The sequence below is a fragment of the Megalops cyprinoides genome, chromosome 4 (genome assembly GCF_013368585.1).
Source record: "Megalops cyprinoides isolate fMegCyp1 chromosome 4, fMegCyp1.pri, whole genome shotgun sequence".
Lineage (NCBI taxonomy): Eukaryota > Metazoa > Chordata > Actinopteri > Elopiformes > Megalopidae > Megalops > Megalops cyprinoides.
In genome coordinates, this window is record NC_050586.1 from 37,659,955 (window position 1) to 37,676,933 (window position 16,979).

Below are 16,979 nucleotides of genomic sequence, written 5' to 3' on the forward strand. Positions count from 1 at the left end.
ATCTTACAAGCAACAATTGTGTGCTTACATACTGAACATACATACACTGTAATCAGTTATGGTCATCCAGACAAAATAAGATACTGTAATTAGTAATGTTATTATTCACTTTGAACAGAAATATCTGACAGGGTGGAAAAGCTACTTTAGATGGAAGAACTGGCCAATATGTAAAACTATATATTAAAAATAGATACATATATTGAGGAAATTAAAAATTAAATAATGTGTCAATAAATTCACCCATATCTACAGTATCAAATGATACGAGGGTAGCAAACTTATTATATTACCATTACCAAGCACAGTGGAGACCTAGAAAGTGAGTTCTGACACCGCCCACTGGTGCTGTGATTGACAGCATTCGTTAGCATTCTTAGCAAGAGACAATTAATATTGTACATAAAAAATAAAAAATATATATGAACAGATAGAAAATGCATAGAAAAGTCTATAGATTAGATATGAACACATTTTATCTGATTGTTTCTTGTTAATTATTCCGTCTTGCATTTACTCCCACAATTAATTAAAATTTAAACAATAAAATTTCTTTTGAACTTTTGGCAGATTTTATCTGTTTATTTTATCTCTGTTGTCCGAATATGAAGAGGACATATACGTTCCCCACGTGAATAACCTGGAAACAACATCTGACGTACTTGAAAAGTGTACGAATATCGGAGTTCAACTGTCTTTTTTACTTTAAATCACTTTGAAAGAAAATACCATGATCAACATTTAGTGTATTACTGTTATATGTAATTAATGTGATACGTAATTTTGAGGCTTGGATTTTTCGGCGTGTTTGTGATAAGAATACATGTGATAAGCGCCATGAGGGAACATAGAAATTGTAAGACCTTAGTTCTGAGCCTCGACTTATCGACATTCTTATCAGGAAGAAGGTTTGTCTGGCTTTAAAATTTACGTTAAACTGCTTCAACGTCGACAGTTCTTTAACTTGAGCTGGGAAAAACTTAATTGAGCCCATGGAATTTAAAGTAATCTTTAACAACAGCATTTGTTCGGGAAGGACATCAACTTGAATTCAGTTTTACTAATAACAGTGCAGTAAATTAATTAAATGAATTGCTTAATTAATGGCATAAAAGAAATGGTTAGATAGGGAATACATGACATGTATATCAGGTAAGACTGTTTAGCTTACTTTTTGTTGATTAGCGTTCATTTTTCTGGTTAAACATTTTCTCGTGTCATTTAAAAGCAATATACAACCCATAATATTGGATGATTTTCCTCAATAAATAAATGTATAATATTTATATAAATAAAAGTATAATATTTTTTATCTCATTTGTTTAATTGGGTTCTCTTTATGTACTTTTAGGATATGTGTGAAAATCTGATGATGTTTTAGGTAATTTATGCAGACATATAGAAAATTCTAAAGGGTTCATAAACAGCTGTAATGAGGGACTGACGTATTTGAGATTGAGTTGAGCAATAACAAGCATTTGCACCAAAAGTTACTGATATCATTCACTTGACCTCTAGGGTCAGAGTTCACAACCATAGGGTCATACACCTTGTTGGTCATGATAATTGCTGAATCTACAGGGAGGGTCAGTAAATTGTTATTTTGGAAGATGAAGGTAAATGACTGTATAGCTGTATGAGGCCACAGTCTTCTGCTGCACTTTAATTTATAATTTAAACTGGATAACAAATGAACAGTTTGTTTAAAATCCAAACAAAGCCTCAGGCCCTATATGGAAAACCCAAGGAAACTCTGTGGTGCCTGCTGCTATACAAATAAAATGTAAATTTGACAGTGCTGAACCATGTATGTATCACAGAACTGGATACATTTCAAAACAAAGCTTCCTTGTGGTCTTACATTAAAAAGTGTGAATAAGTGGTGCTTCTGTAAGCAAAAATGGGGGAACTTTTGGGGGAAACAATGTTAATTCTGCCATCTAGTGGTAGGATATACTATGAAAGGCAATAAATTCAATTAAGAATTTGCTTCATCTTGCATCACATATTGACTCATGTCTGTACTTACACAAGACATTGTCATTCTGAACAAATATTTTTCAAACTACAAAAAATGTTTCTCATTATGTGGTGTCTAATATTATTAATAGCAGTTTGCATTTGCATTTCAAATATCTCAAAGCAAATTGCAGTGAAGACGACATGGCCCACTTTGGTCTGCGACCAGTATGTAGCTCCCATCTGAGTAAGGCATGGCTGCCTCTTTATACTAGAATGCTTGCCACACATCAGCTGAGGTGGAGAGGGAGGGATTTATTTTAGCCGATTAACCCGAGGCTGATTATATGGCAAGATTGAAGGAACTAAATCATGAAATTTGGCCAGGACCCCATACTACTCTTTGCAATAAGTGCAACTGCATGGCCATCAACAGAGAAAATACAATTTTTTACTGCCTTTCCTATTGCTATATTTAACTACCACTTATAACTACCACTCACACAAAAAGTGAAATTACTCATAGTATTTACTTGCAAATATGACTTAGATGTCATTCCGTGTCCTAAAATATTAGACAATATAAAGCACCTCGGCTTTGTTCCAACAAAGAAGCCAAATACATTATAAAGCACCTCAACTTTGTTCCAACAAAGAAGCCAAATACATTGTTTAAAATCTTCTCAAATGTATTTCAGAAAAACAGAAGAAACGGGTAATCATATTTTTCTGCATGCTCCTTTTTGTATTCGTCTCCCTGTCATTTGAGTTCAGTATTACCTACCCCATTTAAACCTAAATTCCAATACACAGATGCATGCAATTAGGTATATATACAACAATGAAATTCACTGATTTGCATTCTTTTTTTGCTTTAACCTGTGAAGGCCCAGGTTGGACTACTTGCATATCTGCCTGTAACTTATGCTAGCTATTTGGAGCAATGTGGTTTTATCTGGAATGTGAGTTAGTGTTACCATTTTGATGATGATTCCAGTATATGTTTGACAATTGTAAGACAACATCACAGGTAGGCATCACTGTACTGATCCAAATATATTCATGGTAATATCTCTGTTCCCCTTTTGTCTGAAGAAGATTTAGCTTAAACTTTATTATTTGGCTTATACCAGTTAAGATGAAACTTGAAATAACAACCAACTGTAGGCACTTTAATACATTTAATAAATACACATTTTTATTAAATATGACACTGATTTCCCTCCCTCAAATATGATTAGACACACCCATTGTAAATGCATTTTCTTAAATCTATCTTTGTTCTAAAGCATGTAATCCAGAACCTTTTCTTGATTTGCAAGACAGTTTGTCCTATTTCAAAATAGTCTGAGTAATTGATTTGACCTGCTTCTGGGAGTTGCCATTTGTTTTATATTTTTTTGCTTAGCTTTGGCGAGAAGCAATTCATCAGTCTGACAACACTGTTTGGAGAGAGCTGAAACCCGGCTTTATCAGATGAATAACTGCTGGATTTTTGGAATATTTATAATATTGAACAGACCTGACTGAGAGTAAGCCTAGGATAGGACCTAATCTGGATTTATAAATCATGTACTAAAAATGTCAAAATCACTAGATAGTCTTAGATTTATTAGTTATGAATTATCACGTCTAGAACTAAGATACTACTACTGTTAAGAAATTTTACAACTGTTGTTATTCTGGAGAGAATAACCAAATGAACTACAGTGACTGTATTTTACGATTATCTGCAGTTTAATATTAACTGTTTTATGACAAATTAACATGTTTTATTATTGTATATTAAATGTCCTTTCTATGGAGAATTGGTAAAGCATAGTCACTGCAATCACAATACTAACATACTAATCTTCCTTAAAATATATTCCACTGTGTTTGAAGATTTTTTGAGTTTTTGCGCCCAAACGGGGCAAATCATTATCATGGAAAAATGTGCTTCCATTGTCTGTTTGAACACATGTTATGCTATCTATCTGTGCTCCATTTTGTTGCATAAAAATGTTTTAGTGAATAGCAAATTGTCTTTGTTTAAATTGACCGAGACCCGGTCATGAAACCGACCATAAGCCTTAATCGGAAGCAGAGTTTGTTCATTTAGACATAATCATCATGGAGAAATCAAGAATGTATTTAATGTTTAAATATAAAATACTTCTGTAGCACTGACCTGTCTATTAGTTTATGAATACCTAAACACAGAGCTTAGGAGTGTAGTGAGGCTGGTGTTTGAAATGTCTTTTTCTTATTTTAGCCATTTCTCTCTGCAACAAATGAGAGAGATACAGGAGTTCTTCCTCTATTTTCTGTGTATGGTTAAAGAAATGGTCATAAAAACAGGACCTCTCGCTTCTCACTTTTTGGGGTGTGGCCATTGCCGTGGGATTGGCTGACATCCGATCCGTGCCAGCCTTATCTGACATTCCTAACTGACATTTAGTCTCTCTGCTATTGAGATTTTTTTTCAGATTTACTGAAGATCTCTTTGATTATTCTGGGTCTAAGCGACCCAGCCCTTGTGATGCAAGACTCAAAGCGCGGGTGCCCCAGCCCGCGTTCAGCACTCTAGTGTCAGTGAAGAACTAAGTTAGACTTATACAGAACCTAGCCTTGAGTGAAAGAACTATCACCTAAGACAGACCAAAAATATTATGTCTAACCAAGGAGAACTACAAGCATCAAAGACTCAGGACTCCTGGTCAAAAAGGGAAACAGACCAGATATCCGGCCCCATCATCACACAGAGAGGGCTAGCCACATGCAGCTCCATGCTGTGCCCGACAGAGCAAGGACATCAACAAAGACGGAGTATATAATACATCAGTCTGAAATACTCTCAATGTCTACTCTGAAATACTCTTAATGCTTACTCGCTCTTAATAATACAAAATACAAAACTATAATTTGTATGCTATTTTCTTTACCCGTACCGATTTACCGCAATCACACACACATTATATCTTATAAGTATGTTGTTTGATAATAACAGATGATAGTAAATGCTGTGTTTATGAGCTGTGTTGTCTGATTAACTATAAAAATTCAAAATACTCTATCATGAGATCCAGTACAAATAATTCCTCTGTAAATGTTTAGGTAAAAGTCCTAATGTGGTGCACTAACAGTTTTTAATTCATAATTTACATTCATAGTAGTGCTCTCCGTGTACAGCTAGTCATATTCACTTTATTAATAGATATATCGGGAGACAGAAAGCGATGGATGAAGAGAGCGCAACATACAACTGAAATGTTATTAAAGGTTGCCCCCTGCTGACATTGACAGGAAGGGCACAAGTTTTTAGCAGACTTTGGGGTCCGTTTCACTTGAAATTACTTCATAAATCGTGGGCATACTTTTTCTTTTGTTAAAACATAACTATTAGACTATATTTCGAAGAGTAGTCTTGGTGATTTCTCACTGTAACAGGTATTTCTTCTGTCAGCGTCATACCTGAAAGGTCAAAAGAATTTGTTCTTCTAACACGGAGCTAAGTTGAGACCTATTTTCACATAGAGGACAGATAAGGTAGACAGATATAAAGTAGAAATGCGCTATGTGATTCCCCCTGAGCAATCTCCCCACAAGAAATGGCTGTGGAATGAATCAATATGATCACAATATTTTTTTAAAATATCTCTCTGTGATGTTGACACTGTAAGCGCAAGCAATCTACCTCCAGTTTTACCATGTGTGTTGCTTACATTTTTTATTTAGGCCTTAATGTTTGCAAATGTTTGTCAGAGACATTTATTTGCATCTGTGAACACAGCCTTTGGAAAGAGCACACTTCATATGAAATGTTTCACATTTGATTTGGAATCTCTGAGAGCCATTTTTTCACATTCTTGTTTTCACTCATCCCTGGTGTTTGTGTGGTGCATTTCCATTTTCAGTGGCAAGACAACACAGTGCTGAATTGTTTGATTGTATGTTGAATTTACATAATTCAAAAGGAAGGGGCTTTGCAAGCCATGCTGTGTATAGAAGGGTGAGCTGCTCTTTCGTGTCACATTTCTTGGAAAATACCTCAGTAAATGGTCAAAAAAGTCTCTTAGTTAAATCAAAAAAGAAAAAAAAATTGTCAACTGTGACAAAATTGAGTGCTCATTTAAGAAATGGCGTGTTCAATAACATATTCCTTCATGAGACAGGTATAGGAAGCCATTGCATTACACCAATGCTTGATTCATCCAAGAAAATGCAGCCAGTATTTACATTTTAACAACAAATTGTAAACACTGGGGTAAACTTTCTAATAATGACATTCACAGAAAAGTTACACCTGGTGATTATTTTTGTTTAAAGCTGAACAAGGTGAATGTATGGTCTACATATGTATGCACTGCTTTAAAATAGCATTCAGTCAGACGTGGTAGTTCCCTAAATATATGTCTCTAAAAATATCTTACAAGCAACAATTGTGTGCTTACATACTGAACATACATACACTGTAATCAGTTATGGTCATCCAGACAAAATAAGATACTGTAATTAGTAATGTTATTATTCACTTTGAACAGAAATATCTGACAGGGTGGAAAAGCTACTTTAGATGGAAGAACTGGCCAATATGTAAAACTATATATTAAAAATAGATACATATATTGAGGAAATTAAAAATTAAATAATGTGTCAATAAATTCACCCATATCTACAGTATCAAATGATACGAGGGTAGCAAACTTATTATATTACCATTACCAAGCACAGTGGAGACCTAGAAAGTGAGTTCTGACACCGCCCACTGGTGCTGTGATTGACAGCATTCGTTAGCATTCTTAGCAAGAGACAATTAATATTGTACATAAAAAATAAAAAATATATATGAACAGATAGAAAATGCATAGAAAAGTCTATAGATTAGATATGAACACATTTTATCTGATTGTTTCTTGTTAATTATTCCGTCTTGCATTTACTCCCACAATTAATTAAAATTTAAACAATAAAATTTCTTTTGAACTTTTGGCAGATTTTATCTGTTTATTTTATCTCTGTTGTCCGAATATGAAGAGGACATATACGTTCCCCACGTGAATAACCTGGAAACAACATCTGACGTACTTGAAAAGTGTACGAATATCGGAGTTCAACTGTCTTTTTTACTTTAAATCACTTTGAAAGAAAATACCATGATCAACATTTAGTGTATTACTGTTATATGTAATTAATGTGATACGTAATTTTGAGGCTTGGATTTTTCGGCGTGTTTGTGATAAGAATACATGTGATAAGCGCCATGAGGGAACATAGAAATTGTAAGACCTTAGTTCTGAGCCTCGACTTATCGACATTCTTATCAGGAAGAAGGTTTGTCTGGCTTTAAAATTTACGTTAAACTGCTTCAACGTCGACAGTTCTTTAACTTGAGCTGGGAAAAACTTAATTGAGCCCATGGAATTTAAAGTAATCTTTAACAACAGCATTTGTTCGGGAAGGACATCAACTTGAATTCAGTTTTACTAATAACAGTGCAGTAAATTAATTAAATGAATTGCTTAATTAATGGCATAAAAGAAATGGTTAGATAGGGAATACATGACATGTATATCAGGTAAGACTGTTTAGCTTACTTTTTGTTGATTAGCGTTCATTTTTCTGGTTAAACATTTTCTCGTGTCATTTAAAAGCAATATACAACCCATTTAAATTAATTTGAAAGCTCACGGAGATGCTGATTGGTTGAAGAGAACGCTTGCATTACAAAAAGCCTACGAACAAAACAGCATGAATTCCCCACACTGAATTCAGTTTGTGTTATTTTGCTTTTTTTTGAACTGTAGCCAACGTGGACATCGCAATTTGGGACCGTTTTAGACGGTGCAGCATGTTATAAAATGATCTCCTAAAGTGTTTTGCCTAGGATGAGTGTTATGTAACACGATTGTGCTCAGTCCTCTTCTGACTGGCCGCGGGCAATGTAGATAGAACGTGCGTCAGAGCGAGCGCAGACTACGAACACGTAATACTACTATCAAAGGAGTTTACGGAATTAAAAATTAAATAAATAAACATCTCCGGAAGAAAAAAAGACTCCACGACAAAACGAAGGTAAGTTACCGAGTACTTTTGCTCACGGAGTACAATGCGTACCTTTTGAGTCGTCTGGAGCGGTTCAAATTTTATCGTGTATATTGGTGCAAGAATTGGACTACAACAGTATGGCGCAACGAGTCGAGAAAGCATCACCAACACAGCGGATTAGGGATCGCTGGCTAGCTAAATCCAGTGTATCTCTGCCTACCTCGGAGAATGTACGGTGGCACCTTTTCGGTAAATTAAGGGATTCCTTTCTTCAACGTTGTTCATGGGAGAAATTATGAAATATGTTCTTGCAACGTCGTGGACATTAATACGCTCGCAAGAATAAGTACAGACTGTTTTGATTACATCAGGTAAATCAGTCCGATCGTACATGCATTGGAATAAACGGGTCGTATCGATGCATTTCTCTCTAAAAATACGCGCTGTACTTCATAAACTGGAAACGGCACATTATAAAGCAATGGGTTTCGTCAATGTTGCATTGTTACATTTAGCTAACTTGGCCTGCTTTGCACACTTAAGAGTAAACATTGACCCAAAGAAAGGGAAACATCTTCCCTCCAACCCTTACGATTAAACTGAGAACGTAAACCAGATTTATGTGGTAATTAGCAAGGTATCGATTCATGCATTTTGAAGCATAGGCTTTAACCTTGATTTTCGACGTGTAGAGATTGCTATACCAAGTAAAGTAACGTTACTCTTCATTTTGTGTGCATGTCTTTATTCATGAGGTGGCACAAAAGAAAAAGAAATAAATAAGAGTACTAGGGCAAAACAATGCATTTTCTTTCATGATCGTCACCATTTTGAGGGGATCAAACTTGCGCGCTTGACGTGTTTGTGTTTGGGTCTGAAGACTGCGCTCCTGAAGTACGGCGCGGTAGTTGCCTGCACACACCCACCCTTTGTGCTCCGCAGTGGTCTTCTGTTTTCACGCGCATTTCTTCAGTTGCACATGTGTTCTCAGGCCTTTGTTCCCCCGTGAGGCCACCGTTCGAGTTGACTTGATCAAGCAGTTTAGAAGTCACCATTTAAGGTCGGTTTCTTTCAGCTGTAGTCCTTTGGTCGGAATGTCTCAACTGATGTTGAGGTTGCGTGTATGGAGACCCTTTGCTGAAATATGTACTTATTTATGGGAAATGTGAACATAACCGTGTAGCCTACTATAAGACTAAGAAAAAAACCAAGGGTTTGTTGGCCATCCTTAAGATATACACTCTTGCATTTTTTTTATTACGTTCTGAAAATGTTCAATACTGCGACTGGTCTTTGCGTTTTTCAAATCTAGATTTCATTTATATCTAAATGTTAAAAGTGTTAAAAAGATATATTCTAGTGGTTCTAGTGAAGTTAAATTATTGTCTTTTCTGAGCATTGTTAAAGTTTCTTTTTTGTCCTGTATGTAATAAATCCAACCAATAAAGCAAACCCCTCCCACAAGAGGAAAAAAAAACAAGCCTATTATAATTTGTACCTTTAGCTTTACAGTTAAGCCTAACTGTTGAGCTTAGTTGTGTGCACTCTTAAGTTTTGACGCGTCTTTAATAAACTGTTGAGATAAGCTTTAAAGCGATTTTGCGATGTTTTAGTAGATGGGTTATGCAGTGTAAAATTGTATTGAGTAATAAGCCAATGTCACAAGCATTGTACATGAATGTGGATAAAGGTGTCTGACGAGCAGATAAAAAGTACATGAAAAATATTATTTTGATGGCTGAAAGAAATAGATCCCTATATCTTTACTTCAAATGTGCAATAAAAAAGCAACTCCTTGTTTTTTATTGAGAATATATCTTTCTTTTTGCACTGTCTTTGTTTTTACAGAAACCTACCTCTATGCATGTCATTAAACAGTGTTTAAAGTGATACAACATGGGACGTGATCAGTTTTGCCAGTGTTTTGCTTTGTTTGTGTGTTGCAATCTTTTGGTTTTGGCTGCCAGACTACTGTTGTTCTGTAGTCAACTTTTCTGATATTTTTAATGAGTACAAATGGACTGGTATGAAATAGATGGGATTCTCAGTTTGAACTGCACACATATTCTCATTTTACATGCAAAATCAACTGAAGTGAAGCCAGTGGCATGTTTGTAGTGTCCCACCCACTGGTTGAACTTACAACCCTCAGCTCTCCAGTCCACAGTTCCAATGACAATGCCGCAGTTAGACACACTGCCATTAGTACGCAGTGTAACTCAAATGCAAAGGTTGTTCACCATCGTCTTAGTCCCAGGGCTATCACAGTGCAATCAAAAGGATTGCAGCATGATTTATAAAATGGTTAGAAGGCACAAAAAAGAAGAAATTGCTTTATAGGGACTGGCTAAAGTTCTGATTGAGCCACAGTTTGATCTGTCTCACAATCTGGGTAAAATGATGTTGGGAGTAGAAAACTGGTGGCTTCTCATGTGTGAAGTTCGGTGTTTATCCTCCTGATAGTCTGAAGGGCTTGTTGTTGGTGTACTTTGAGCGCTAGCCGAACTGGTGCCTCTTGAGGACGTGTCTTCAGTGTTCCGAGCCCTGTGCTGGGGGGCAGAGACGGGGGAGCGGAGTTCAGCTGGTTCCAGTGAGCGTTGCACATTAACCGAGTTTCTGCTCGGCTTGTAATCCCGCCTGACGGAGAGGGGTGGGGGGGGGGGGGGGGGGCGTGTCGGCGCCCGCTGCAGCGCCGAGCCGCACAGAGATAATGGGGTTGAGAGCGGCGATGAGCCCGTTCAAATTAAAACCTTACACCCCGGGGTATCGCACGAGCTAGTCCATCAGCTCCCCGCTCAATAACCACTGTCGATCCCCTTAACCCACTGCACAGCAGATGTTGCCCTCAGCTGGTTTGCAGATCGCCTCAAACATGAGCTATATGTTCCATATAGATATGTATGTACTATATAGATTCTGTAGGTTTTTTTACCTTGCTACATAGTACTAACGTTACCCGGATAGGGGAATGATTTCAGATAAGTGAGTTAATTGGCTTGTTTGCTTGGTTTGGGAGCCGTTGAGAGAAGACCTGTTTGCATGTAACAGATGCACATTCTATAGAATTCAAATGCTGCCTTCGTATGGACTTGATAATGTGGTGCAAAGGAGGACATTTTGTCAGTGCGTGGGGTTGAGGGAACCAGCAGGGGTTCGCTGCTGTGTGCAACTTTATTGCCCACATAAATTCAGACGGCCGCTGGGGAAAGTGGGGGTGTGTAACAGAGCTGGCTGTGTATACTATGGAACCGCACCAGTGACGTCACCCCTCCCCCTCCCCAGTTCTATAAGTGCTCAGATCCCACAAGCAAGGGGCCCAGGTCTGGGTGTTAACCCTGTGTTTCCTGCACAGCCACTTATAGAGTTATGTAACATGTACTTTTGAGTTCTGCTGAATGGCTAAAAAAACATACTATGTGTAGGATTTTGCATTTTTTGAAGACTGGGAGGATTCTTTCCACTCACGTGTCTCGCAGCCTGTATGACGTGCCGCGTGTGCATTGTCTTGAGAACGAGGGAACTGATTTGATTGGCTCAGAGACCAAGTGGTTTGTTTGTGTGTGTGCCCAAGTCACGTTTTCATGCGTTTGACATGATAATGTGGAGCTGGAGCCTCTGTGTGTTCTGTGAATTCTTCATGCAAAACGCCCCTTCTTCTGTTGCTTCAGGTTTGGGTGGGGGTGGGGGGGCACAAGAGGGTGTTTTGTCTATTGAGGCCGATTCTGATTAAGATTTAAAATTTGTTCTTAAGATTAATAAATGAACAAATCTTCGCCTGCACAGTCCAACCAAAATCTAACAGCCAAAATTGACTAGTTTCTCACACACCAAGACAAAGTACAAGTGATTGGCCAGCCTTCCTGGAAAAATGATATGTTTACGGGCTTCCCACCTTTTTTGCAACTGAATTACTGAAGATGTGAACTGCAGATAAATCAGGCTCATTGATAGATGAATCATCATTCAAAATGCAATGCAATACTCGATTGACTACAATGGCATGTAATGAAAGCCGTTTAAAATTTGAATATGCATCTTGTGTCTTGTGTTAGTTACCAAAGTACCTACCATCTTAAATATTTTTAGGAAAAAGCTGTGCAGTTTAACTAATTGCCTGGATACCAGTTGATGTGGCAGGAAAAACAAAAGACTTTCTACAGAACACCTCATTAAGTCTTAGGTTTATTTGGAGAAGCTGGCTGAAAGAGCAAATATTCAAAAAAAAAAAAAAAATTAAAACCTACCAAACACAATGTCATGGCCTCTCCACACAGTCAACTGCAGGAAAAAAAAGGTGAGCGCTCCTGTTCTCCTGCCACACACCTGCATGTAATATGCCCTTAATTAGGCTGGTGTGGCTGGTTAACCAATGGCTCCTTGCCTACAAATAAATTGCACATAATGACAATTGCAATTGACAATTATACAATTAACCTGTTTGGGGCAAAGCTGACGGTGTGAGATCTGTCTTTTTCAAATGTAGTACATCTAAAACGAAGGAACTTTTAACATTTAGACTGTTAACAAGAAAACATAATAAAACATAAAAACATTTCAGCCATTTTGAGGACAGGTGAAGGCTCGTCCTTCACAGTTCATTGGATGGAATTGGAGATGAGAATTGTGAGCTCCAAAGTGTACACTAAGGCTTTGACAGACATGGAGAGCATCTCTAAGAATAACATTTACATTTATTCAGTTGGCAGACACCTTTACCCAAAGAACTTTTACAGTTCATTACAATGTTATCCATTTATACAGCTGAGGCAATTGTGGGTTAAGTACCTTGCCCAAGGGTACAGCAGCAGTGTCCCAGTGGGGATCAAACCAGCAACCTTTTGGGTACGAGTCCTGCTCCTTAACCATTGTGCTACACTGCCGCCCAGCTGGTAGACCGAAAGCGAATGCAAACTAAAAAAGCACTTATGATTGGGGCAGTTCTTTGTAGCCTATATATATTATAAATAATTAATCCCCAAAAATAATTAATAAATGACATCCAAATGATTAAGTTGAGTACTATTGTGATGGTAAAAATTTTAATGTAATAAAGGATTATATAAAAAATAGTGTACATTCAAGATTATTTTGCTCCATGTTTGCAGAACATTTCTCCATTAAGAGAATTTAACAAAGATCTATTTCATCCATTCTTTTGTAATAACACTCTCAAGGATCAACCAGTTATAACGATGAAATTGTTCAGGACTGATGTCACTGATGTGGAATGTGCTATATAAGCTTTTTATTAAAACTCTGCAGTGTAATCACTTAAGTACTTTCGTGCTGTCTTCTGTGGTTCAGGAAATTCTGACATCAAGTGCAGTGACACATTTATCTAGATGTACGTCACTGAGTTCCTTTACAGAAACTGTTGCTCTGGTACAAGATGTTCTGAGGTTTTGTTGGTGGCATTTCCGTAATCAGCGTGCCTTTGTATATAGCTGTCTCTCAGTTTCTCAAAATGGAAAGCCGTCGTGCAAAAATACATGCTTTCGATGACTGGGCAGTGTCCCCTCACCAAACGTCCATGGCTGCATCTCTGTAGAACAGAGAGCAAAATGGCTCTGCAATTGTGGTTACATTGGCACTGATCCAGACCAGAGCCCCCACAAGCGTTTCCACAAAATGGTTCCTTCTGTCGCCCTGCCTGGTTATTGTTCCAGCCAATGTGAGAATGGCTTCAGACCCCTCCTGCTGAGAGCAGCCAGTTCACATTTACAGGAACCGTGCACATATATTTATGTGTGTCGAGTTCTGAACAGTTACAAAATAGATTCAAAGCTATAGCCATCCTTACTTCATGAATTCAGCATTGCAGTTCACTGTTTTTTTTTTTTTTACAGATGATGCCAAATAAAATTGGTGCTCTTTGAAATGTGCTGATTGGAGGTCACCTTTGCTCTTGTAAGGGGATGCAGGGCATGGAGGTCGTATCGTGCTTCACTTGCTGACAGGTGCAGTGTGTGATGGGCCTAGGTGACCAAGTGGTGCTCTTGAAGTGGACCTGTCATATTGTGACCACACCCTGTACGAAAGCAGGAACAGAATTAGAATGATCTCAAGGGAAACAACCCGATTACCCCACCCCCCTATGCTTGGACCCCCAGAAATACAGGTCGTTCTGGAAATTTGATCATTTTCGTCACAAGGGGGCAGATGGTTATCTTGTTAAAATGAAACTGATCTCGGACACTTGAGATGTACAGACATACTCCTACGTCCTTCTTATTCTGTTGGGTATATTTCGGTGCTGGCTGCTGTTTTCCCATTGTACAACATGCCAGCCCTCAAATGTTTGCTGGCTATGCAGTGTGGATATGTGTTCAAACTGTGCCGCACAGACCTTCTGTGTCCTTAGCCAGCCCCCATGGTAAAAAGCTGATTGGAAATGTATTCTGAAGAAAAGTAAAAACAGACTGAGGCTCCCAAGCAAGTGGCTGCTTGTTATTATTTTCCTGGCAGCTACCAGAGTAGTTGGGAACATTAGCATACTCATGAAGGCGCATTATGAAAGAAAGTGCATGGTAACACTGTTGCCCTTGGGCACTGTTCAGTTATATGACATCTTGTTTGGCCTGTTCCTCGCTACCAGGTATTTGCAAGGGTTTGCCCCGCCCAAGAACTGTTTCAGATCCATTGCTGGATTCTTGCTCGCTGTGCGTAGCCTTGTGTCTGTGAACGGCTCGCTGCAGAAGTGTACGACATCTGCACCTCACATGCGGCCAAAACTGTTCTGTGATAATGAGGATGGTGTTAGCATTCCTGAGGAAACAGATGTTTGAAGTGCTGAATTGTTGTGGTGTTCTTTTAATGGGTGTGCGGAGGGGGGTGTGTCATACAAACCGGCCCTGTGCTTAATTCACTGAAATCCATGGTGGAATGTATCCAAATTCAACAGGGACAATTGGACGCACAATATCACAGAACCTTTCAGTATGAATAGTTTCATTTTCTATATATATTTCGTGTATTCACAGAACTTTCTTTGTTTGCGTTGAGATATTGATATCCTGTACGGTAAGGTAAATCTCTGCGGTGTTCCCCATTCTTATGTGCTAACCCTAATAAGATGGAGGAGTGGAGTGGGATGTGATGATATGCTACACTGCGTTTTTAAAAATCTTCTATGCAATGGTGCTGAAGGGGCTGCATTCCGAAGAAATCCTGTCTAACACAGATGCCCTGTTGTTGGTCACAAAGAACCCCTGTCTCATTACGGTTGCTCTGCTCGATCTCTTGAATCCGTTAAAAAGAAATCTTTCTCTTGAAAACCTCTACTCCAGTCTACATTGATCAGATCACTTGGCAATAATGGGCTTTTGTAACAGTTCCAGTGAAAAGATCAAAACAAAATGACTTTGTATAGAATACTAACCCTGTGCTGTGGTTGCTGATTTGAAAATTCACATTCTGATAGCCATGATCAGATTCTGTGTTCTGAAATTACTGTACATTATATGTGCAGAATCACAATTTAAAAATGCATCATAAGGTTAAAGATATTACTTATAAACAATGATTTCTAAAAAAAGCCAATCTTCCAGTAAGAACAAGGCTCTTGATGGTTTGGAGGAGGCTTGTTGCATGACTGTTTATTCCAGTATATAGTTAAAAATTTTAGTGCTCTTGACTTGATTAGAATGCCTGAATATGAGACTGGGTCTTTCTTTGCCTCTCTTTGCCTCTCTTTGCCTCAGGCGATACAGAACGCCATCTGCATGTGATCTCTGTGTATGGCAGGAGCCTTGTCCAGTGTTATGCAGAATGAGGAATACATTTGCACCCAGCAGTATGGTGTCTGTGCAGCCTTCACCATACCCCATGATTCTAGTGTGTGTTCCACCACAGGTGTTGTACTCGACAGTTGGTGTGAATTCTTGTTGTACCCTAAGGCATTTTTCCGGTTTGAATGTTAAAGGTAGACTGTAAAATCACTCATTAACCAAGGCAAGGGCAGGAAATCCAATCTCCTTCACTTAAGCTGTGAACCTATGTTTGTTAAGGTCGTTAAGCTTGTAAGCACTGAAGAAAAGTTCTGTGTTTTTTAGAATTAATTTAAAAATACAACAAAGGTTGCGTGTGAATGTGCTGTATGTGTTTGAAGGGGATTTAGAGAGACCGGTGCTGGGGTAACTCCTTTTTAAGGTGCAGTGTCTTCAGCCAGCAACAGCTCTGCTGGGGCATATATGAAGTAGTTCATGCACATATAGCCCATGACAGTGGTGTATTGAAAGTTTCCCCTCTGACATTTTGTGGAGCCCCCAGACAGGAATGTTGAGTTGGAGGAGGGTGAGGGGTGGAGGCTATCAGTGAGGTGGTAGCTGAAGGCCATATTGCACTGAAAAGCATGTCACACTGAAGGCGCAAAAAAACTTATGTTTACAACAAAGGCCTGAGCTTTGCATTCCTCAACCTGATGCCTGCTCACACTAGCCACTGCAGTAGAATACACCTGATAACCTAACGTGCTTCCAGGTAATGAACTTAATTACATTTTTGTCTCTTGGGAGAGTCTTTGTGTATGGGAAAATCTTCCTTATGAACCAGGTTTCACACAGCATGTAGGTTTTGAAATCAAATTCTGCTGACATTGCCCATTTCATTTATTTTGTGGATATAAAATTAGATCTTAACAATACTTTGAATTTTTGTCTAATTATTTTACAGATTGCATTTGATTCCTTGAATATAAAAGACTGGCTTTAAATGAAAAATTGTTACCAAAATCTGTGTCATTTTCACTGTAATAGTTGAGCTAAAACAAATTCCCAGCCTGACTGTGTAATCTGATATGATATCTGCTGTTATGCCCATATTACAAGACAAGCAACTGTGCACATCCATGTATGCAAAACAAAGTAACTTAATTGTTGTCTTCAAATTGTACTAGTCATAATTGTCTTCCCTTGTTATTGTCTTCCCCTGTTTTATGTTTTCTTGTCCCCAGTCAAGGTGTTCCTGACAATGGTGACTTTATTAGCTACACACTT

At 38.2% G+C, this 16,979-nt stretch overlaps 1 protein-coding gene across 1 annotated transcript in view; it reads left to right on the forward strand.

Moving 5' to 3' along the window:
- The first annotated feature begins 8,063 nt into the window (after positions 1 to 8,063).
- The window catches only part of LOC118776481 (trichohyalin-like), a 28,156-nt gene continuing 19,240 nt past the window's right edge, over positions 8,064 to 16,979 (forward strand). Inside the window, exon 1 of the mRNA XM_036526841.1 lies at positions 8,064 to 8,235. Coding sequence (XP_036382734.1) covers positions 8,124 to 8,235 — 112 coding nt within the window. The 5' untranslated portion in view covers positions 8,064 to 8,123. The remainder of the gene's footprint in view (positions 8,236 to 16,979) is intronic.